The sequence below is a fragment of the Ambystoma mexicanum genome, chromosome 5p, assembly GCF_040938575.1.
Source record: "Ambystoma mexicanum isolate Mex_15411 chromosome 5p, UKY_AmexF1_1, whole genome shotgun sequence".
NCBI classification, from domain to species: Eukaryota; Metazoa; Chordata; class Amphibia; order Caudata; family Ambystomatidae; genus Ambystoma; species Ambystoma mexicanum.
Genome location: NC_090930.1, coordinates 319,120,397 through 319,146,339, shown reverse-complemented (window position 1 = coordinate 319,146,339; position 25,943 = coordinate 319,120,397). Strand labels below are relative to the sequence as shown.

The window sequence follows — 25,943 nt, the reverse complement described above, 5'->3', positions numbered from 1 at the left end:
GTCCACACACCGGCCACTCCCCACCCTACCTGACTCTGGATGATCTACTCCCCACTGTTCCCTCACCGGTTGCTTGTACATCCCTGGCCGCTAAACTGCCTGCCCTCCTCGTCCTCCCCTGTTCTTTGCTCTCTGCTCCATTCTTTCTCGGCTTCCCTCACCAGGTCCGCCTCACCCCCCATAATTGTGAAGCTTCTCGAAGGTGGGTCTGCGCTCAATAAAAACCTTAATTAATCTCTCAACTTTTCTCCTCCTCACTTATCCATAAAAGCAGATGGGCATTTCAAATAGGTGGGATTTAAGAGAATAACCAGTCTACTAATTTTGGCCTTACCTTGACCTACTCAAATCACATGCCCAATTAGGTTTTAGAGTTTATCTTTCCGATGGTCTCATAGGAGTTCTGCAGCTACCACAGACATTTTTCTAAAGGGTACACTAGGTTTGGAATACAACAGAGCTTTAAACACATTGGCAATACGAAGCAAGCAATAGGACTAAATAAGTTACATATTTGGACCATGACGCAGAACACATGTTCTAGCTCAAACTAGGCTCTGGTGGTAAATTGTGTTCATTGTTTGGAATCAAAGTTCAATTAATCAAAATTTAGTGACTGAGCAAAGAGATGATCCTGATCATAGAGTGTACAATAAATATAGTGAATGTAAGAGAATATTCATAGTTTATACCCCTTTTCAAAAGTCAAAATATTAACTAAGCACACTTTACAATGTACATTTTCCTAAAATACATGATACATGTGATTTAGGGGCTGATTCATGGAATTTGTGCGAAAAAGAGGGATTTGTGCGCCATTATGCCCGCAAATCCCTGTTTAACAAATGGGGATTTGCGGGCAAAATGGCGCACAAATCCCCGTTTTTCAGCGCACAAATTCATTGAATAAGATAGCTAATGTAGAAAATCCTAGCTCCAGAATATACATTTGTTAAATCTTAAATGTATTAGTTTACCACTTAAACATCAAGGTGCAAATACATTTTGCTGCTTGTCTTATGTAACTTTAAATCAACACCAGTAACACCACTAATAATCTGATGGTATAAATTCATCAGGAATGTCCATTTGCCAGATATTCTTCGCCCCCCTGGCAGGAACTGGTTCCAGCAGCCATCTTGGATTTGAAACCTCTGTAAGATACTTTTGCTCCAGGCCAGTCAGCAGAGCTTTACACTCAAGTTCTGAAGTCTCTGCTGGAGTTAGCATTTCAGGGCACTGCCATGTATTCCCTACATCAATCAGCCCTGTTAAGAAACCATGCAAACGAAAAACAATTTTCAGTAGGCATAATGTTTCAACTTATGACAAGGAAAATGTATTTCTTACAAATTATCAGGTTTAATTTTTGCATTGCTTTTCCATAGAAATCAGAACATGCAATCTCCATGAAACCAACTGAAGTGCCATTAGAACCACAGAAACATGTCATCTTTCGATAATTTAGTAGTCTTAAGTGAGCATACTTATTTTCATTAAAACTGCATAAAGAACACTGCACCATAGAAATCAATATGGTAAAATAAGTTTCCCACAAGGAGGTGGAGGTAGTGTTTATAGAGAAGTCAAATCGCGTAAATAAAATACAAAAAGGATTTAAATATTTGCAGTTTTAAAGGATTTTGCTAAAATAGTGTCTCTAACAAACCTCATTCATAGTGTCCTTCGACATATCATTTTACATTGCAATTCTCCTCTGCCTCCTCAACCTAGCACAGATCGAATCACATGTTCCAGCTCGTTAGTGTCAGCAGTGGACCATATACTATCTAAACAGAGATGGGCAGGGTTTTCAAATGCTATGCTATTATATTTTTACTGTAAAGCAACAGTAATTCCTACAGTACCGGTTACCACTGTAGTGATCTCCAACCGCAGAGACTTGCCTGAATGGATATTGCCTATTATGCCCATGCCTGCCTTTCGCCACCTTGAGTTGTGATGGGAAGATGAGCAGGGACGTCATTTCACCAAAATGCCTGGGGTAGCGGTAGTGACATCACACGGCCCTTGACCTCCAATGACACCACAGGAAGTGATGCCATTTGACCCACCCCCAAGTGACATCACAGGAAGTGATGGCACACGACATTCAGATGTGTCTAACACCTGTATTTTCAGGCACTTTAATTTCAGCAAGATATATGAACCGAGGCACATTTGGGGAATGTCAATTTCCAGATTCGACATGGAGCCTACATGTAAAACATACAGAATGCAGCACTTTTAACAGGGTCACTGAATTAACGGAGGCTACAGCTAGTGTATGAAACATCTATAAATCAATGGACACAGAAGTACTTGTTATCTGTGGCATTGATGTGTTAAAGCCAAAAAAAAGCACTCAACTGGGAGGTTTGCGCTGTCCGTTTACCCAGGAGCAAAATGCTGCATGTGCAGGGCCTGAAAATTAAAGGATTTTGTATCAACAAAATTGCCTGGTTATGAATGTATCTATGAGTTAGCTACCACTACGATAGTAAAAAATAATATTGTGCGAGTGTAAGCTGAGACCATCTGTCTCCGTGTGCATTTATCTTTAAGTTATGTGACAAGCAACCACATGTTGTCCCCCATAACCTAGAGTCAAACATAACACCTTAATGTCCTAGGCTTTGATACATGACTCTTCTTGAATCTTCTTTAACGGGGTGAGGTGTGGAGATGGGGGGCTGCACTTCCCTCAAGAGTGGGGCTCAATGCATATCCGATTTTCAGAGCTCTATGTGCGAGGTGCATTATTCAATGACTCCCCCTCCGCCAAGGAACGGCCCGTGAATGAAGCTTCCACAAAGGCCTTTCCAAGAAAGAGTTTGAGTGGGGAGGGGTGGGTCACTCCATGGCCCACTCACTTCTGAGACTGTGGGTCCAACGCTTATTTTCTTAAACAGTGTTGTACCAGAGCAGGGTCCTGGTCGAGTTTCAGGCCGCTCTCAACCATTCACATCACACTTGAATGCATTCAAAAGGTGAGCAGAGCCCAATCTGTGGCATAGCACAAAGTTTGGGGGACGCCCTGCGAGCCATGGGGAGGCCCCACCCCACCTCCAAGCTCCTTAACAAAGCACAGGGGTTGGCCAAGACCACCACGTGTGCACAATGTCCATGATGAAAGAAGTAAATGTTTTTTAATCAAAGCTTAAATGTTTCACCTGGTGTCTCTGGTCCTAAACTATACCAGCCACCACTGGTGCCTAGTGAGTTTTTCTATTGGAGTGTTTAAATATATAGCACAAATATGCGACTGTGACAGAGCATAGCGAGGGGGCCTGGACTAACGAAAACAGGTTTGCAGAGGCAACCTCTCCTTCACAATCCAGGGGGATTCTTCCTCCCTCCCATGAGAAAATATTTTGAATAATGGGTTAAAAAAATGGTACATTACACAGCACACTTTCTGTGAAAATGTGGTGTAGACAGTTTGCAATCGGTTTTGTAGGGTGTAGAGTAACTCATGGAAAAAAAAGTACAACAGATGCAAGTCACCAAAAGTACACAAGCGCATTTCCCAATGCATTGTCATGCCGGTCCCGGTATATGTATTTATTTATATGCCAGTATAACAAACATTTTCATCCTGGCTGTGCCCATACATTTCCAATACTCATGTTCACTTTGAAAAGTTTTTTATGGTATCATTACTGCCACTAGGCACAAAGCTGGCTCTGCCAATATATGCCAGTACTCCTATGTAAGAAAATACTCCTGCTGGTTTGGCCATTAAAAGTGACATGTCATAATAAGAAAACATGCCCAAACTGGTTCCAATGTAAGCCAGTCAAGGCCCATAAGAACACTTATCATCCTTGCTCCATCATAGATTCTCAGTTAATAAAAAGCCATGTCACAGTAAGAAATATACAGGCCGCTACATCAGTCTGGCGCGGTAATACTACTTATCATGCTTGCTTTTCAAAGATGCTGAGTAATAAATGTCATGCCACAGTAAGCAATGGATAGACTGGCAGTACCAAAATGCCTAGTCTATCCAGGCAATGTCACATATGAACTTGGCTTTGCCTGAAAATATCAGTAAAACATGCAAAGTCAATAAAGGATATGTCAAAAATGCTCTAGTAATCATAGCCTCCCAGGGCGAGACAGACAGACAGACAGACAGAAACACACACCCCCCCAACCCCACCACCCCCTCTCACGTCTACTTGCATTGCATTCTCCACAAAGGAACACACCCATCCACCTAGAACATTCAAACACACACCATCACATTCCTACTCATTCACCCATCACTCACTGACCCAAGCACATACATGCATCTGACACTTCACACATGCAAAATACACATCACATTTAAAAGAAAACCCTTGCCTGTTTTTTCCAGCTCCGGTCCATCACTCCAGGCCACCCTCGACGCCTCTGTGCTGCTCACAAACAGGAACCAGCAAGCTGGGAGAGCTTCCTGGTTCCTGTATATGAGCCGCAAGGAAGACGGAGAAGGCATTGGAGCCGAACGTGGCACATGTGCCACATGTCACGGTCGGCTCCAACCCCTACTGAGCACTTCCTTCTCGTGCAGCAAGGCCCCGCACAGCCTTCACTGGGTGAAGACTGCGCCAGGGCACACCTAAACCTGGTATGGCGGGGTCCCCGCTACTCTAGGAGTTTAGGTTTAAAAACAAACTTTTTTTTTTTTTACAGGGGAAGCAAAGGAGAACACGACCTGAATATGATGGTGTGCGTTTACAGGGAGTTGAGCAACGTCGAAGTAGGAAGAAGGCAGTAGGTGATAACTAAGGAAAAGGTGGTGGAATGGAGGTGCATTTAAGTTTGGGTACGTGCAGATTTGAACTCTCGAGTGAGAGGAGCAGCATATTAGCGGTATAGGGTAGGGATTGTTGATACCTTTTGTTTTACCACCTGGCAGATACAGCAAGTTATATTCGGAAGTGGTGCAATAGGTTGTTTGATGAGCTCAAGTGTGCTCAGGCAGTTCAGCATAGTTTGGAGCCTTGTTGGAAGGGTATCGGGTAATATCCCTATAAATAATGTCGCCATACATATAGTCGACTGCATAGGCAACATTATTTATGGGAACATAAATGGGGTAAATGGGAACAGCGGTGTCCCCCGATCCCTTTAAAAAAATATGGGGGGTTGCAGGGGTGTCCCCCATAGGTTCCATATGGTAATATCGCCGCAAAAAAGGCACCATTATTGTATGGCAACATTTTTGCAGGGATATTATCACATGGAACCTTTGGAAGAAGATGTCTAAAATTCCCCAATATGCCCACCAGAGATTGAGTCTGGGATTGCCAAAGCAAATGCAGCCTATTCACCAGAGTCCAAAGAGACTGTGCAAGAAAGACAAATGTAGGGGAGTTAGGTGGAGTGGGAGGGGTAAAGGGACTGGTCTAACCAAAGTGCCACCCGTGCTTGGCAACAGTCCCTGTTAGTTGCACCTTTTTACATTTGTGAGCCTAAAATGAGAGTAGAATTCGATGTGTAAGTTCTCAGGTATACAGGTTCCTACTTTAGTCTGTTGTGCTGTGGCTCTCTTCCTGTACTGAAGTATCTCCTTGTGTTAAAGGTGGCATGGTGAACCCTGAAGTTGCCTGCAAGGGACAAACTGCCTCATTACTAGTTTGGTGGTATGTCGGCAGTAATACCACCGAGATAGCACCAAACGGTATTAACGTTACCACGACTTAGTGGCAGTATTACCCCCGGATTACAAGTGGTGTAGGCTGTGTTAGTCCCCATTAATTGGAGTGCATAGGGCTCCACAGGGATTTCGAGACTACAACTGGTGGTAATATCGCCAATTTGGACAGTTTTAGGTGGTAAAGCAAAGGAATTACAGTGCTTCCCCGACCTTACCTTCAAACCTGTAGTTCGGCAGTATGGTAATGCGGCGGTAATGGAGTGATAACTCCTTCACTACTGTATTAGCACACCGCCAAACTCGCAATGAGGCCCAAAGAGTTGTTTGGTTCCCTGCTATTTACAAGAGAAGTTATACTTGCAAGTGTCACAGGATTTGGAACTTCACAGTTCTTTTCAGTCACAGGGATATTTATTCACAGTTTATGTGTCTGTGTGTTTGGTTGTTAATGCAATATAAAAATCATAAAGCAAAGGGAAGTGTAAATTGTATGTAAGGTGTTTCGCCTTTAACTCCTCATGAAGGAGTTCACAGCAACCGGTAGGGAACCTGATTCGGGTACTTAGACCTTACTGCACACATGTGCAAATGAAACCCAGGGGGATAATCTGTGAACCAACTCGTACAGGCCTCTAGTATTGACTGGGTACTCTGCGTGGGATTTGGTCCCGTCCTATGGTCGGTCAGCCCTGATGACTGCCCGTTGCATCTAAGAACCTGGATAAATAAACAAAGATAGGGCCTCATTACAAGTGTGCCGGTAGTTGTTACTGGACCAGCACACTACTAGTCTGCGGGCGGTTGCCGTCCTACATGCAAGTATCAGACTTAGCGGGCGGAACGGCACCCACCCGCAGGCTTTCACAGAAGCACTGGCACTGCTCTTAATGGTGCCAGTGCTTCCGTCATCCCTATTCCCATTGAGTCCTATGGGACTCAATAGGAATGGGGATTAACAATTTACTGGCGCCTGACTTCCCAGATCGCCGGCGTCATAATCCCCTGGTGATTCCGGCAAGCCAGGCGCCGGTAAATAGTGCAAGTCCGGGGGCAACCCGCCGGCAGGTTTACCGCCGGACTTGTAAAGAGGCCTATAGCCTTATTTATTTGGCAATGCTTGAACAGCCTTTTTATATGAATGAATGTGTATAATGGACCCTCTTTAGCACATGAGTAACTTGCAACACCTCCATGCCCCCGAGGGTTGAGCGGTTGAATTTTATACGTGGAATAAATAATTAAATGGCATCAATTCATTAACATTGGATGGGGGTGGTTGGGTGCTTGAAGTTCATACATAAAATAAATACTCAAATAGCATCAATTCAGTAACATTTGATTAGGGGTGGTTGGGTGCTTGAAGTTCAGACATAGAATAAATAAGTAATTAAGTAGCATCAATTCATTAACATCTGATAATAAATAATTAAATAGCATCAATTCAGTAGCATTTGAGGAGGGATGGTTCGGTGTGTATATCTCAGACATAGAATAAACAAATAATTAGTGCTTTGCATACATTAGATTGATGACTGGCCTTAATGGCTTCATCGGTAACATTTGGTGACAAAAAATAATGCATAACATCAACTTTGCAGCTTTAATAGTACTGCCCTCCCTTCAAATTGGAATAGACAGAGTCAGCACCAGAACACCTAAACTAATGTTAGCTGCAGACTACCACAGAGACAACAACACAGACAGAGACCAACCAAGCACGATCAGAGAAAACAGTTGAATTAGCCGCCAAATACTCCTAGACCTGAGGGATCATAATATAACCTAAAGGGAACATCCAATGCCCCAACAGGACCCCCTATTTCCTTGAGCCAGAAAACTGGTAGAATAAGGAAACCATGCCTGTACGGTAGCCTTCCTTTCTATTATTATTTTATTGTTATTTATACCAGAAGCAAAAATTATTATTTATTGTATCCGAGGGAACAAGTCCGTTATGGCCAAGTACAGGTCTCAGTGTTCATTGTAGTCCACCTATTCTTCAGGTGGGCAATGCCAAAGTTCAACTGTCTCCAGAGATGGAGAAAGTGAAAAAGAAAACTCTTTGAAAGCAGCAGGGCAATGATTTTCCTATGTTGCGTGACCCCAGAAATCCCTTTTTTGTTGTTGTTGAAAGAAAAGAACTGTCTCCAGGGTCCTCCTTAGTTCACCTTCCAGACGCCCCTAAAAACACTTGCCACAGGCTGTTGTCCCCCCCCCCACAGTCATGCACTGGCTACCCACAAACAGGAGCATTTAACATTTGGTCATGGGTTGGACGTTCAAAAGTATAATCCGTAATTCCTACAAATACCATAGAAATCAATCCATAATAATTCTCAGCGTAGTGTGGGAATAGTCTACAAGTTTTTACATTAGCTCAAAAACAGTGGTACATTACTTTTTTTTTTTTTTTTTTTTTTTTATTTTGTTGGTTTTTAGGTCAAACCTTTAAAATATTACAAACAAACACATAAGGCAAACATTTAACACAACAATTTAAACGAAATCATGATTCCAACATTATCCTAATTCCTTCCTGTGATCTCTTATGCCAGCCTACTCAGATAACACCTAAGATCACTGAGTCGAGCATGGCTTTACTCAACCTCTTTCGCTCACAGCCTATCAAGCGCATTTAGTCTCTCTTCAATTACAGCCAAGAAGGAAGTCAGGGGCAATATTAATTTCATATCCAGACCATTACACATCATCTGCCATGATTCCTCCGCACATATGGACTGATGGACGTTGTACCACCGGCTCATGTGAATTGATCTTATGTCTTTTAGTGCTGGACAGAAAAGCACAAGATGCTTAAGTGACTCCACATCTTTTTCGCAAAGGCGACAGGTGGAATTAGCACCAACATTACATGGCCAATGACTGGTCCTCTCCTTTGTTTTGAAGGCATTTAACCGGAATAACATATACAGTCTTCTTGCTTTCGAATTTGGAAAGCAATTCAAGTACTTTTGAGGGACATTGAAGGCTCTTGCTTCGACCGGAGAGTCTTTCATGGCGCTAGCATTCTTTCGCTCACTACATGTGGCAATCCAGTCGGCACGCCAGAGCTTCTCCTTTGCTGCGGTTGGATTTGCTAGAAGCATTTCAATGCTGATGTTGTATAGTGCCAACAGATCTTCGCAACGTTTCACCCACTGAGATTGAATGTCGCACCCTTTTGCTGAAGCCTGATGTAATATCTTGAATTGCAAGATTCCTTCCTCTATTCTGGATTTCCGAAATAAGGTTAGCTGATTCCAGCTGACTCGAGCATGCAGTGATATTAACGCAAGTTCGTATCTCATACAAGCAGTCGATATCCCAATCGGTAAACTTAACGCTTTCATCCAGAACATGTGCTCCAAGGATGCCCAATGCTTTGACGAACATCCAAACGCATTTTCCGCACTGTAAATCAGAATAGGTACCGCTTTCTGTTCATAAAAGTTACGCAGGGGGTGCAACGAAAAACGTCCAAATTTTCTGTGTATCACAATACCCTGACAAGCTAGCTGTCCACATTTCCTCTTGGATTCTACTACCCAGGACTCATCACAGATACTAGAATTCAGTATCATACCTAGATACTTCACACTTTTTGAAACCTTTAGCGGTACTTGATCTAGTTTCCACACATACTTTTTCGCATTTGCAGGTTGAGTCGTTCTTAAGTTCCCAAACACCAGTATTTCCATCTTTGCTGCGTTGATCTTGAGGTTGTTCGAGCTTACATAACTTTGTACTGCGTCCAGTTTCCGTTGAAGGCCAATCGGGGTTAAGTCTAAAATTACTAAATCGTCGGCATACAGCAGCCAACTTATCCGTGAAGCATTGAGCTTAGGTGGAAACGCTCTCACGGAATGGATAGCCTCACCGATATCAGAGATGAAGAGACTAAAAAGTGCTGCTGCCAACGGACATCCCTGTTTTACACCCCTATGAGTCTTGATTAGTGCCGACAAGGAGCCTGATTGATCTAGGCGAATTGTAATGGAGGTACCTGTGTGAAGCTCTTTAATCGCCGCTAAGAGACCCACTGGACAACCCCACACCTCCAGTTTCTGCCAAAGCTTCTCGCGATCAATCATGTCGAAAGCGCTAGAGAAATCGACAAAAGCCAGGTACACCTTCGTGTTTAGTCGGAGGGCTTCCATCTTCAGTAGGTTTAGGACCAGCAGGTTCAATGAGCATCCGACCAGTTTTACGAATCCCGCTTGTCTTTCGTCAACTCTCTTTACTGTTGTAGCCCATTTGAGCAATTTGGTTTTCAGCAACGATGCATAAATCTTGCCCAGGACATCCAGCAGCGCCACAGGTCGGTAGTTTTTTGGTGATAATCTGTCTCCTTTTTTGAATATGGGGACTATAATCCCAATTTTCCATGAATTTGGTACTTGTTTTTGTGTATTAATTCTTCCAAAAAGGTCGAAACAAAAATCAGTCCAGAGATCAGGGCACTGTTTAATCATGAAATTCGACAGGCCATCAGGGCCTGGTGCTCTGGAATTTTTAGCTCTCATGATAACCTCTCGGATCTCATCCTTCGCAAAGTATAGATCCCATGGTACTGAATTATGGCTTGAAATAGTAGGAACTAAATGTTTGTGGTATAAAGCAGAAAAATACTGCACCCACTCAGATTCAGATATCAGGCATGATTGCAAAGCTTCTTGCGGTGCTTCCATTTGATTAATAGATCGCCAGAACTCTCTACTGTTCTTAGTAATTAGGATCTTCAACATTGCCTCCGCGTCTTGCTGAAGTAATATACATTTGTGACTTTTTATCCAGTTTTTATAGGATTGTTTAGTTATCTGATTTTTTGCTGTTATATCGTGTACTGACCCTTGCTTGTTTTTCCGTATTTCAGCCCTTATCAGTCTTTTGCGCTGCATCACCAACAAGTCGAAGCGATGTTTCTTCTGGAAAGAGCAGTTTTTCATCCCGATGTATTTAGCTTTGAATTGGGACAGAATGGACACGTATTCAATCTCTTCAGAAGTTGATCTAAATTGGGCGCATATGTTGGCCACGTCACTTTCATCCAATCTCACCCGGAGACGATTTGATTCCACCAGAACTTTTGATCTCCATTTTTGATTTTGTTCCTCTTTTGAGTCTTGGAATGTTAATTCCAACAAATCATGGTCACTGTTGCTCATGGTACGGATTTTCAAGGATTTTGCCCGCGCCTGCATGATATCTGAAGCGAAAATATAGTCAATGGTCGAAAATTGACATTCACGCCGCCACGTAGGCTGAGCTGGTATGTCACCTTGTGTACATCCGTTTAGCATTGATAGACCTCTTACATTGAGTTCTTCTAACCAGGTATCCACGAGTTGTCTCTTAGTTGCATTCTGTGGCTTGCAGATATCAACATTTAAGTCGCCACAAACTAACAAGCAGCCCCCTTTGTTTGACTCCAATAAATTGTCGATTATTGATGTCACCTGGTCGATGAACGAGTGTGTTCCAGTTCGGTAATGGTTCCAGTATAGATTAATTATATGGATCGCCTCCCCCACTTGTCGTATTGCGTTGCTTTTGCCAATCTCACATACTTGAATGTAAGGCGTGACATTAGATGAATTTAATAACTGGTAGCCTGATGATCGTTTGATCATCGTTAAGAGACCAGACATGGGTCGTCCCTTTTCTTCCTTGATAGCGGGGTTCAGAGCACACTCAAAATCAGAAGACACCGGCATTTCACTCAACCACGTTTCTTGCAGGCAAATCAATTGTAAATCATGCATCCAGTCATTTTTTAGCAGATGTGAGAACCCTCGCGTGTTCCATGAGGCAAAAGAACATAGGTGCACCGCGCTGTCCTTTAGGCATTAGCTGCGAGTATTAACATTCAACGCCGAGGCCAACCACTTCCAGTCCTGCGTCGTATCTCTGTTCGCAGGGCTATTTATCATTATCGGAGTAGTCATATCTGCACAGCCACCGTTGTTTATGGTGATTTTAATTTTCGCCATTGGACTTGTTCTCGCAGTAGCTTCTTTTTTGCCAGTGCTTACACTTCTTCGCGCCGAAACTGATGACCCCTCTTTGGGCGCCAGCTCATTCTCGACCAGTTGCTCTTGCATGATTTGTTCTCTGGATTCAGCTCTAATTAAACTTTCTTTGTCTCTTGAGTTACCTTTTTGTGTTAACTGATCTTGGGCGATTCTGTCTTTCATCACTACTGCTTTGCACCTTACAGGATCTGTTAATTTATACGTGTCGAAACCTAGAGACAGTAGTTCCTCATCTGACTCCAAAATTACATTTGCGATTATATTGGAATTTATATGAAGGATCACCTTATCCGTGCGTAGCTCCTCCGGAAATTCAATAATACGCAGATCTTTAGAACACAAGGATCGTAGCCTAGGCACATGATGAAGCAGCCTTAGCACATTTGTTCGATTCAAAATTAATTTTTCACCACATTCCAACCTCTCCAACATCAATTTGATTGCAGGGCTTAGCTTTACCGGTTGGGCTGATTCATGTCCGTTCCTGTCTTTCAGTTTGATCTCCTTCACCTCAGGCTGCTGTTTCTCGGTTTTCCGTGATCTAGGTAAATCATCAACCACCACTGCCTCGGCCATCTCACTTTTTCCTTTTACGGCATTTATTCTTATCAGCGGAGGCACACCTGTGCCACCAACGTTTTGACTCTTTGCCGCCGCGCTTCTCGCCAGCCGCTCTCGTTTTTCTTGTAAGGTGACAAACTCCGGGCTCTTAGGCCCTTGCTCCCCCTCAACAGCCTCACCTACGGGTAAAACTATCACACATACCCTGTCACGGGACTCCGAAGATATGATTTTAGGTGGCGCTTGTTGATTTCCCGGCAGCAGGTCGTGAGAATTAGCAGTGCCTACCACTGGCATCCTGAGCTCACTATTCCTTCCTGAGTTTGAAGGCGAAGTAACTGCTTTGTGATCACACGGCACACCAGGAGGTATTAGCTCAGGGACTTCTTGAATCGGGTCCTCGTAAACTGATAATTCCAGTAACTCCTGATCGTCCAGCTCGGATTCATCTTGTGCAGCCTCGGAAAGTGGCGTAATAATTCCTGTCAAATCTCCCTCAACTTGTTTATTCGCCTTGATTGTGTCTGCTAATTTTAGACTGGATGTGATCGCTTTACCTACCAGTTGGAACATGTTGATGTTGCGAAGAAATTTTCTGGCTCCCTTTTGTTTCGACTTCTTACGAGCAGGCATGTTCTTTTCCTTTTTCGCTTGTGATGGATTTTTTTTTCTTACTTCCCCATTGAATTTGTTTTGGGCTTCGACCAATTTACCTCCAAAAATGGGGAATAGGCCTGCAGGCTTTGTCATGTCCACAGCCGCTTCATTCAGACCTGAATCGTCAGCCACCGCCTGCTGTGTAAGCAGCGAGCCAGATGCTTGTTGACAGTCATGCAAGGCGGGGTTTGATACATTTTTAGTTTGCATAAACGCTGAATGGAACGAGCATTCCAGTGAGCACAGCTGGTCTTCACCTTTTTCAGATTCTTCACTGAAGTTCCTCGAATTTTCTTCACCCGTTGCCTCATGAAAAGCGGCATCGATAGTTGAACCTTTTGTCAAGTCAATTGATTCCATTTGCCGGCTTGTCGGGTTCAAGTAGGTTTGAGGGGACTGATCTTTCATATGGAGTGATGGCGTTTGCTGACCGATATGCTCTGTGGACGTTGCTATAGTGAATGGAAGTGTGAGAAGAGTAGACTGCTCATTCATGTCCACGTGAGCCATGTTACTTGCTCTGCCCATCTCCTCTCCTTTTAGGTGTGTGTTTGGTTTGTGGAATAGCGCCAACGCTTCTTTTGCAACCTCCGCAAACAGTTTTTTATCAATCATGTCGTTCAGTTTGGCTTCATTAGCAGCTTTCATACCTGCCAGTAGATTTTGGTTTATCTCCTCTTGTTTTGACTCCTGGCCTCTGTGCATTAACTCTAAATGAACGAGTTTTGAATTCACGAGCGCCAGCAGTGTTGTAACATCCTTCACATTTTCGTTTAATGATTCATACAATTTAGTAAAAGGTGTCAGGGAGATTGCCATCGCTGATGTCAGGGCCATTAGTAGGTCGTTCGATGGTACATGTACACACGGAGCTACCGATCCTCCACCAGAAATGTGCTGCGCATCGCATGCAGATCGTGAGAGCCGAACGCGTTCTCTTATTTTTGGGAATGGACCCGTCACAGACGATGAATCTCTTGACCTAGGCTCGTCTAGCTTGTCGCTATTTAAGTCTTGACTTAGCTGTGGTTGATATGATTGCTGTTGTCTCTCAAACTCATGATCTTTAGTAGATTGACAGGGCAATCTTTTCTGGGAGTGTACCACCTTTTCCTCTGATGATAGTGCTGACTCCTCAGAGGATCCAATTCTTAATTTTTTATAATTACCAGGTCCCCATATATCTCTGTTAACATTCGTCATGGCTCTACAATGACTACTCTGGGAAACATTTTGCGACACATTTGGATCTGGGGTAGCCATGGCCGTCAGTTTGCATGAACGTGATTTATTTACATCGATCAAATTTTGCAAGACCGCAGAAACCACCTCCAACGAGTTTCTTCTATCGGTACATTTTGCATTATCACTTGCCGCATCTAGGTTACATTCACTTTGTGGAAGTATGTTTGGTGCAAGTAAAGGCAAATAGGGATCCATTGGATCTAAGGGGATAGCAGGAACTGTTTGTGATGTTGATGGAGCATTCATGACCACGCCTTGCCCAGCTTGTGGCGTACCATGCGAGTGCAAGTGCGTGGATGCATCATTCTGTCTCCCAGACTTCATACATGCTTTGGTTACTTTTATCCCTTTCGTCATGCCAACTTTCTGTATGTCAGGAAAGACCGCGGATGGAGGATCAACCGTGTCAGCAAGGACGGTCAGTCTGCTATCCAGCCATGCCTCTTCCAAGTCCAGCTGACGTTGCCGAGCCTCCGCGTCTGTGCCGTCATCACTCGCGGCCGCATCCGTCACAATGCAGCCACGCCCACCTGCGTCGTCGCTCGAGGCCGGAGTCGGCGCTACCGTAGGAGATGCCCTGTCCACCACGGCACCCTCACGTGGCGACTCCGCGAAGCCCGTGCACCCCTCACCGTCTCCATGCTGCGCCTGCGGGGCTGCCACGGAGGGCGAAGGAGCAAGCGCATCGCCCAGAATGTTATCCATCAACTCATTACCCGTCGTGTAATCAACGATGCTCGTCCGAGACATCATCTCAGCGGGTTTGGTAAACTCAGGAGGCGGGGGCGGAGGTAAAGAAGCGGAGATAGTAGATGAGTGTAGGCACTCATTGGCTATTAATGTCATGCCCGGGGAGTCTTCAAAAACCTCTTCTACGAGCCCAGCTGTCATATCCTCACAGGTTTCTAATATTGAGCCACATGAATAGTATTGGCTCACCTGTTGTTGTCGGGCCCGCTTGACAGGGTGGTCCTCATATGTTGCCAAGCGTTTGACTTGGGCTCTTGTCCTCGAGGCTGGTGTAACTGGATCCATCGAGCCGATTCACAGTGACACGGCGCCCTGCGCCACTCGCCAAACAGCAAACAGTGAAGTCCACAGCCCTTTGGTCCTCAGGGCTTAGCGCCGCAAGGGCACTGGAGGCGGCCTTATGTACCAGGTGACCTAGGTCAGGTGACCTGACTCCTGGGTCAGTTGTTAAAGGTACAGGCACACGCACCTCTGTACTCAGAACACCTCTTCAATTCTCTCTTCCTCCTGGATAGAGGCACTCGCCACAGCAAACAGTGAAGTCCACAGCCCTTTGGTCCTCAGGGCTTAGCATTACTTTGACCGCATCCTAGAAAGATGCAGTCTGTGTTGTCCGTAGAACACCAATTATTAACATGCGCCCTACGAAGGACTCTCAGGTCCTGAATTCTAATGAAACGTTGGCCCTCTCTTCGATGTAATCAGCCCAAAACATTATTTTTGAGTGATTCTCTCGATTCTGGTTCCTAAGCTTCTCAACATTGGTGAGTATAATATTCTAAGTGTTCATAATAAACCCTCTTAGGGCCAGATCAGAAATCTTTGGCATGTGGCATTTTTTTAGATGAATATCCTTTAAAGATAACGAGTCTGATGTACTGTTAGTCCTAGTCACAGATCCAACATTCCTTCTAGGTCATGAAGGCACAACACGGCAGGGTTCTGCCAATATTCTAAGGACAGGCTTGGCTTGTTCTGCCTGCTGTATCCCAATATCCACAATTTCCCTACAATGCATTTCAGTACCAGCGGTTTCCTCTGAATTAGTTTGCCAATGCTTGTTGGCCTGGTCATGGATCTGATCCGTTTGCTAGGACTTATCCATGCACAGAGCGTGTACCAGGGGACTCAACCCAGGAACCAAATTCCACCACATTCCACCTGCATTAAGTGGTTCATCGTCCATCCCCTTCTTGCCCAATAACGACTGCCCACAAGACTTCAGACATAACATTCTCCATCCTTTTAGTGGGAGACTGCATTGCCAGAACCAAGGCAGTACCCACGTATTGTGCGCATGTATGTTTCTAGGTCATCCATGTCAATGACAGAAGCATTGGTGTCCAGATGGAGGCCTTGTGTGCCCATGGCACTAGGGTGGAACGGCCAGGGCAGTTAATTGCAGCAGTGTAGAACTCTGTGCTTTGTAACAAGGGATTTTAAATTACTATGTTAGAATGAAATGGCAGAGTTAATATGTTGTTTCCATTTTATTTATACTTTTTTGTGTTCCTTTCATTGTGTGTGCAGACAAACGAATAACCTTGTTCACGGCTATAACGGTGTACTGCAGACTGATATTTACGTATATTGTCCTGAAGAAGCACTACAGTGCGAAACACATGTTGCCATATTTGTTGTTGTATATGTTCAAGATGGGAGATCCACAAATGTTTAAGGTCCCGTCCCTGCTTTAAACAAATGCACAAACAAGTTTCAATGGGAATTAACTTATAAACAAAAAACTAGAACACATTATTCCAAGGGCAGTGGTTTAAAGCTAGTGGAAAGGACAATATATTTTGACTACTTTTGTCATTTTTTGGTGAGTTTTACGAGGCAACCCCCGACACAGGATGGTCATGTTTATCTTTCCAGCTTGCCTTACTATGCATTGCGATCTGAATAAAATGTGTCTCAGTATCTGTAATCAGTTTACTTGGTAACTTTCGGAAAGCAGTATAGAGTTTTTTTTCTATGAAACGATTGAACATTCCAGAGAAAAGGTACACTTTTGAAAATAAATATGCAAAGAGAAAACAATTTCACTTGGGTAGTCGTGGGGGTTGACACATTTAGCTCCCATGTCCTTTCTCATGTCTCACTGCAGAGATAAAACGAGGCGAGTATTTCCACTGCAAAGTTGTTTGAAAAAGATTGAGTTTTTCCTTAGCATTTTGCAGTTCTGGCTACCATACGCATGACTTCTGCGCCCCCTGTGATGATTCCAAGAGGCTAGCACCTGGGACGTGCTGTCCTCCTGCATATGCAGCAATTACTTTAAGTCCTATATTCGCAGATGTCGGAGGAGATTCCAGATACATCCCAGTCCCTGGCAAGACTTTCCCTTGCAAACACATCAATTAGGTTTCAGCGTCTCTGAGAACCAATCCCTCACATTTCATCGGCCATCAGGGAAGCCTTAGTCAGTGCACAAATTAACACCAATCAGATCAATAGTCTGACTATGTATGCCTCTTCCCCACCAATAGATCAATTCCAAATGATTCCAAATAGATTAGATATTGCACCCCATCAAATCTAAACTTTCTACCACCTTTCAAATAAATATTATGTGGAAATAGATACACATTAAGTAGACCCAACCATTTCACAAAACCCAAAATGTGAAGCAGAGTGGAAACTAAGATCGTTCACAAATAAGGGAGACAGGTGCAGCCCAAAATATCTGCCCTTCCACACTGAAAGTTTGGAGTCTAATCACCAACATCCTAACCAGTGTCCAATTAATTTCTGATGGCTTTGAGACCGACCCGCCCAGATTTCTTCAAGCAGGGACGCAAAGCTAAGCTTATGGCAATCGAATGGCTTTAGGACTGAAAGGTGTACTTTCCAAAAGAAATTTTGAAGAAACACAAATTAATGGTTTCATTACATGAAACCAAACTGACTGTCACTAATTGAACATTTAATATCATAAACTCCCACAATATTTGCTGTGCACTCAGACATTACATGTGCTACTTCAAAGTCAGTAGATGTGCTATATAGTCCATAACATTATCTACCATCCAAAGCCCCGATGCCCTTCTGGCTTGGTATTCCCGTTGTTATTTGTTCACTTCCTTCCTGCGAAAGACAACAATGAATGTACAGTGTCACGGAAAATGGTCCCATGAAAGATAATGAGAATATGCAAGGTAATATTACATGGCAGCCTGCAATACCGTATAATTGCTTGTAAGTCATATTCTTATTAAAGGCTAGTTGTGATACACTACTGACCTACACTAAGAAAATGAAATCACTAGTGCCTTGTAATTTGTTATTACGCTTAAGTTGTGACCTCACAATGCCTGCTGCTTGAACTAGCACACAGCAGAATACCAGCTGTACTGCAGCATTTCATTAAAGCCATGACAATATTTTCACATTCATTTGTTGTAAAATAGCTTTCTGCGACTTGCCATAACCGGTAAGGAACTGTTTATGTAGTATTGTATTTTGTGCACTCTAGGAGTTTGACACACGAGATAGCAATAGTCTGCATGGTATTGCTTCTTTTGGTGCAAAAAACGAAAACCTCTTTAGGCGCATTTAATAGAAAATGGCATATATAATTTTTCTTCAACACATTAGAAGCTGTATATTAGTTGTTTTTCTTTAACCAAAACAGATTCTACATTGATCAGATGAATCAGTGAGTGGAAGATCTCTTGCATTACGTTAAGCAAGAGGCCAGATATTAAAAGGTGCAGACAGAGTATGGCCATTTATCATAGGGAATAAAATGCCCCCTTGCATACATAAAAAGGATATTGCAAGTCACTTTTGAGTACCCTGACCTTATGGAACTCAGCCTTCAGTTTCATTGCTCCATTTGGTCACAGAACTCCTCGCAGACTTGCACTGTCCTTATAACATACAGTAGGGGATACTTTATCCCATATGTGAGATGTCAAACTATGCAGAGCGAGTGAAAGGACCAGTGTTGGATGGGTGCATTTATGATTGAGAGAGTAAGAGGGTGATGGATTCACTGTGAGAAGGTGAAGGTGGATTGATGGATACATGGATTGGCGAGGGGTGAGGGTTGGATGAATACATGGATGGTTCAGTGAGTAAGGAATACGTTTCTTACCTGCAACTCCAGTTTTCCAGCATTTGTATCTTTCAAAGATTCACATGTTGTTAGCATATTCCCCATCGTCAGGCTGGGAATCTTCAGCAACATTAAGCAGTTTCATAGAAAACAGAAACTGCATTCACTTTAGTATTCTTTCAGAGCGGTTTTGGGCCATCAATCCTGTTGCCAAAAGGCACAGTCTCCCTTAGCTCCACCCGTAGGGATCCTCAGATTCATTTAACACACGTAAAAGTGTGTAGTGGGGGTGGGGGGGTGGACGTGGATAAATAAATGGGGCAAGTATATGAAATTATACTTATATATTTATTGTAATTACAAGTAACATGAGAACAGGAGGGAGTCAGTGTCAACTCAGAGTCGGCTCCAGTATCTGTTATCTTTCAACTCGCATTCTGACTTCCAGCAATGATGTAGTAGAATGCCGTAGGCTCGCTCTCACCAGTGACGCCTCCGTCAGCTGTGCCTGACTCGCGATGAGAACGAGCATGCTACACATCTCCCCTCCTTTATAATGTCACATACAAAAGTCACAACTGCAAAACTAATTGTAGAATTAGAAATGAGTTCACACAAAGTCATCCATATGTCATGGTTTGCGGTAAACTCTTCCCCATCTGGACTTGGAGGAAGAATCTCTGACAAATACTGGCAAGGAAATACCTTTAGTTTTATCTGAACATTCTCTTTGCACATTCCTTACACCTGATACTTTTCTAACATGACATGCTCTCACATTAGCATCGCTCAAATGTCTATTTACACTCTCACCACCCCTGACATCTGAAAAACTACTATCACTCTTGGTAATGCTGTCCTGTGATACTATAACCCACACTCTCAGCATTCCATATCCTTCCATCCTCTGTTCTGACAGCATGTTTAAATGCTTCTATAACTCTGACAGGCTTGGACCATTTGCATGGACCTTTCCTTAGGGCAGGAGGAGTTTTTGATTCTTACCATGTTACCTACTGCAATGTCTCTGTTATACTTATTCACATGTCATCTTTTTTCATAAGCAACTTTGTTTTTCAATTGAACACTTCTGATCTTACTACATACAGACACTAGATCCTTCTCCACCTCAATACCCTTATCCAACCACGAAGGTACCAATTTCGTGCTTGCTTTCCTTCCTCTGCTAAATTCGAACGGAGATAGCCCAGTGGTGGAGTGTGGAGTAAAACGGTGTGCAACAATTTTTAACTCAACTGCTTCTTCCCAGTTTAACCCATTAGACCATGCCCACTTAATGGTCTCCTTCAGTACTTTGTTAAATCTTTCCACTGTCACATTCGTTTGTGGGTGATAGATTGCACTCTTTTTGTGAACTATGGAATACTTACTACAGAAATCCAACATCTCTTTGGATCTGAATTGTGTGCCATTGTGAGTCATGATGTTCCTAGGAAAACCCTCTCTAGCACAGATTTCTGACAGAAAATCAGTGACTGTTCTTCCTGCGATACACAGTGCAATTAATACCTCCACCCACCTAGTCAGTAGATCAATAACAACCAAACAAAAATGTTTGCATTCCGTTACTGTTGACAGGGCCTAACACATCCATACCCAAATCTTCCCACACCTTTTCTGGAATTTCCGTAACCACCATGGGCTGTTTCACACCCACACAACTTTTTTCACTATTATTGCATAAGATACACTCTCGGATGAAACGCTCTATTTGAAGATCACATCCAGGCCACCAAAAGTCATTCCGTATCCTCGGTTTAGTTTTTACTATTCCCTGGTGATCTTCATTACCCAGCTCGATCACTCTTCGGCGTATTCCTGAAGGCGGAATCATTTTATCACCTCTCATGATGATGTTGTTATGCATGTGTAATTCATCTGCAATGGACCAATAGTCCTTGAGATCTGATTCTTCAAATCTAGTTTTTGTCCATGGATTTTGACCAATGACCAGTTCTTTCAACTGTTTCATTATCTTATCCTCTTTCAGCATCATCCCATTCTTTTCGCGAAATGGACATTGCCTCTGTGTTCATAACAACTTCCACATCATCGTCTTCATCTACCACTTCAGATATATTAGTTAAACGAGAAAGACAGTCAGCAGTGACGTTTTTAATTCCTGGCACATAACATACTCTACAATTAAATTCTTGTAGAAGCATCACCCACCTCCTGATGCGATTAGACACTTTGTCTAAACCTTTAGACATGATGACATGAACCAGTGGTTTATGATCTGTACGGAACTCAACTTCAACACCCCAGATGAAACTCCTACATTTTTCTCCTGCCCACTTAATGGCTAATGCCTCCTTCTCAACGGCAGCATATGATTTTTCAGCCCCCTAGAGTAACCTTGAGGCAAAAGCAATTATTACTTCCTTGTTTTCAGTTTCTTGCGTAACAACAGCTCCTAAGCCTATGTTACTCACATCTGTAGTAATGATGGTTTTCCTGTCGCTTCTGAAATTTTTCATCGCAGGAGCCTTGTCTAATGCAGATTTTATGAACTCAAATTCCTCTTCACATTCATCATTCCATTCAAATAATTTTCTTTGAGTAATTCTCGCATAGGAACAGTGTGTATTGCAAAATCTCGAACAAATTTAGAGTAGTACTCTGCCTTTCCGATGAATGTGCGTACCTCTTCTTTATTACATGGTCTAGGCATACTCTTTATGGTGTTAATTAACTGCGTCTTTGGCGATATACCATCTGCAGAAATTTTGTGCCCTAAATATTCGATTTCTGAACAATTTATTTTGCATTTGTCCTTGCTTAAAGTCATTCCTGCCTCTTGTAATTTCTTACAAACATATTTCAATCTTTCACCGTGGATCTTTTGATTATTGGCATATATCAAGATAGCATCTTGAAAACATATTACACCTCGTACTCTCTCAAAAAGTTTATGCATTTTTTTTGGAACACAGATGCGGCGGACACAAGTCCGAAAGGAATCCCCTTATACCGATATAGGCCATGCGGCGTAATAAAAGCTGTAAGATGTTTAGAGTTCCTATGTAGCTTTACTTGGTGATATGCTGATGTTAAATCCAGTGTTGAAAAAAAATTTGATGGCCCAATTGTGGAAATCAACTCTTGAATGTTGGGAAGAGGATGTCTATCTGGGACAATAGACTTGTTCAATTCACGCATATCTACACATATTCAGAGTTTGCCTGTCTTCTTCCTAAGTACTACTAACGGCAAAACCCACTCGCTGGCATCAATGCTTTCAATGATTCCCTGATCTTCCAGTATTTTGATTTCCTTCCTCACTTCGTCTCACATGGATATGGGTACATTCCTCAACTTTTGAACTACTGGAATATGATCAGGTTTTAATTTGATTTCGTGAACATAACCACGGAGACATCCAATACCTTCACGGAATACTGTCCTCATGACATCACTTGTCTTGTCTTTCGATGCATCATTAGTTTTGTCAGACTTGTTTATACCACTGTTAATTGCGAAAACAGATTCTCTGCAGTGGAATCCAATTTCACTTGTAGTTTAGTTTGATGAGTCCAACTCAACAGTGGCGTTTTTCCCACGCTGGTTATGTATATTTTCCCATTGGCTTTCCTATTCTTGAATTTTAGGGTGCCCAAAAACCATCCAATTGTGTCAATTTTTACACCACCATACACCCTGGGGTTAATATCTGTTTCATGTAGGTATTCATGCTTCTTCTTATCCCATAAATGTTGTGGTACTAATGTGTACTTAGCGCCAGAGTCCATCATCATATTCATCTCTATGTCATCAACGCAAACTGTGGCTTTTGGGCTTTCCATGACCTCTTCATCCTCATCATCTATTATAACAAAAACACTTTCTTCTTCTTCATCACTGTGACCACTGTCGGTGTTGCCCCCTATCCAATTAGTGGATGTATTGCGAAATCTGCAACATCTGGAGTAGTGACCTTTTCCTTTGCATTTGCTGCATATAATTTTCAACGCTGGAAATTCTGGATCATCGGCCCAATGGTTACTGCTGTCACATCTATAGCATTTTCCTTGACGCCTCTTCCTTGAGTTTACTCTTGGCCTATCCGGACTGCCTCTCCTTAAATGGCTACTGAAATTCCCTTTCTGAACTGTCTTGTTCTTCCCTTCAACTTGTGATGACTTGTATGATTTATTAAATGGTTTACGTTTGACAGAAGCATTGTTAATCATAGATATTGATTCATTATCATCAGTGACATTACATGGAATCTTTGTGGATCTCATTATATTAGGTTCAACTTGAATTGACTTCGCTTTGTTTTCTAGCTCTTTCACACACTCTTCAGTATGTTCAACTTCCTTCGTTACTCGCAGCACAGTATCTAAAAAGGCGGATCATTTTCTGACCATTTTTCCCTTACTTTAGCACTTCTGCACTCCAACATAAATTGATCCCTCAATCTTTCATCCAATTGTTTATTAAAATTGCATGTCTTGGCAAGTTTTCTTAGGGCAGTGATAAACTTTTCAACACTTTCTCCCTCCTTTGTGTTCTCTTCCCAAACTTATATCTTTCCAATATAATGCTTAACTTTTTTTCGTAATGTCGGTAGGAGCAACCACAGTGAAAGCGGCCAACGCTCTGGCTATAGTAGCCAGATACGACAGAAGAACATCGTAAGGCGGCAATGTTGCTGGTCAGGGAAGGTGAAGAGGCCTCCAATCATGCCATAATATAATGCTTAACTTTTTTTCGTAATGTTTATCCATTTTCTTGACTGTACGTTCATACTCGTTAACGTAATTGCAAGACATAGACATAGGCTATGGCGTCCTGCATTCCTCGGGTGGGCAACTGCCGCCTGTTCATGAGGCCGGTTCAAGAGTTTCTGGCGGACCGGTGGACGCAGGCCCAAGGACTCTGGTTGGACAAACTGACCGTCGACGACGACAAGCTCTTACTAGCTCTTCAGTGGTGGCAGAGCTTTCAGAATCTATCCAGACAGGCTGGGGTGCACACATGGGCACCCTACAAACGCAAGGTCGTTGGTCTCGAAGGGAGTCACTCCTGCACATCAATGTTCTGGAACTGAGAGCAGTGCGCTGGGCCTTGAAGTCTTTCCTGCCGCACATCAGAGGGTCCATAGTGAGAATATTGACAGACAACACGACAGCAATGTTTTACTTAAGGAAGCAAGGAGGCACGCGGTCCATAACCCTGTCCACCGAGGCTCAGAAGGTGTGGCATTGGGCTCTGAAACACAATATATCCAGCGTAGCTCATCATCTCCCGGGAGTAAGGAACAAGCAAGCAGACTCACTCAGCAGTAAAATGGACCAAATACACGAACGGGAGATAGACAGAGTTCAGTTGTTAAAGGTCTTCGAGAAATGGGGACGGCCTCCGCTGGATCTCTTCGCAACGAAGAGGAACAAGAAGTGCGAGATGTATGCCAGCAGATGGCCACAGGAAGGTTCTCTAGGGGAAGCGTTCTCCTTCCCGTGGACGGACAAGTTCCTCTACGCCTTCCCTCCGTTCCCTCTTATAAGGAGAACTCCGCAGTGGATTCCCAGGTACAGGTGCCGGGTCATCCTAGTGGCACCGTGTTGGCCGAGGCAGCTGTGGTTTTCCGACCTGCTTCACCGGTCAGTAGATCAACCGATATTGTTCCCGAAGGTTCCCAATCTCCTGTCCCGGGACGAAGGAACAGTGTGGCATGACAATCCAGACAGTCTCAACCTCACAGCTTGGCTCCTGACTTTTCGGAATTTGGTGCCTTGAGCATTTCGTCGGATTGTCGGAGAATCCTGCAAGCAGCACGGGCCCCTTCCACCAACAAGTCGTACCCGTGTAAGTGGAGAAGATTCTGTACGTGGTGTCAAGGACAGCCGGGAGTGCAACCTCTAAGGGTAACTCCGGAGCAACTTGTACCATATCTGCTACACCTGGCGAAGAGCGGATTATCCTTTTCATCAATAAAGGTACACCTGGCGGCCATCTCTAGGTTCACGAGGAGGAGGCAGTCGTCTCCCTTGTTTAGTGACAGGCTGGTGAAACACTTCATGAGGGGTCTGTTCCGAAAATTCCCGCCGGTTAAACGGTTTCCACTAACGTGGAGTCTGAATGTGGTGCTAGCAGGGTTAATGAAAGCACCCTGTGAACCAATGGCCACATCGTCGATGAAGTTCTTGTCATGGAAATTGTCCTTTCTTATAGCTATAACATCAGCTAGGCGGCTATCAGAATTGCAAGCGTTGGTCGTGGACCCGCCGTACCTAAGGTTCTTTAAGGACAAAGTTGTTCTGTCAACTAATACTCGTTCTCATTCCAAAAGTTCCTACAGCTTATCATAAACACTCATCCATTGTCCTGCCTACCTTTTTCGTGACCCCTCGTCGGCTGCCGAAAAAGTCCTCCATACCTTGGACGTGAAGAGAGCTCTAAATTTTTACCTTCATCGGACTCAGCAACTTAGATCTACGCAGCAACTCTTCATTGCATATGGTCCGTCGACGAGAGGAAAAGCAATTTCAAAGCAGGGACTTTCATGGATTCACATGCGCCCGCCGGCCTCCCGGAATGCAATCTACTTGTATAACTAGGTTTCACCCCATTCGGCTTTGGAGGGGTCGAAATCTGAAGGGAGCCGCAGGGGCGGGGCATTTACACCGCTACATTTTAGTGGGGCGTGCGTGGGTGCCCCAAAACGACTTAGATAGGACACAAAAGTGTCTGAAGTTTTCCTATGGGAAACGGCTTTATAAGTGTACCGAGGGTTCCCAGTCTGTCGACGGGGAATATTCTAAGCATGTGAATCCATGAAAGATACCAATGCTGGAGAAATGGAGTTACAGGTAAGAAACTATTCCCTTATGCTCTCCTTGCTCCTGCCTTAACCTTTTCAGCAAGGGCAAGATTCTCCTCCAAACCAATCCCTCATTCTTACCCAAGGTACTATCATCTTTCCATCTCAACAAGCCCCTGGTCCTGATGGCTTTCTTCA

The 25,943-nt window shown here is 43.5% G+C and overlaps 1 protein-coding gene across 1 annotated transcript in view; it reads right to left on the bottom strand.

The window, feature by feature from the left end:
• Positions 1–361: 361 nt before the first annotated feature.
• The window catches only part of EOLA2 (endothelium and lymphocyte associated ASCH domain 2), a 96,704-nt gene continuing 71,122 nt past the window's right edge, over positions 362–25,943 (bottom strand). Inside the window, exon 3 of the mRNA XM_069612757.1 lies at positions 362–1,268. Coding sequence (XP_069468858.1) covers positions 1,051–1,268 — 218 coding nt within the window. The 3' untranslated portion in view covers positions 362–1,050. The remainder of the gene's footprint in view (positions 1,269–25,943) is intronic.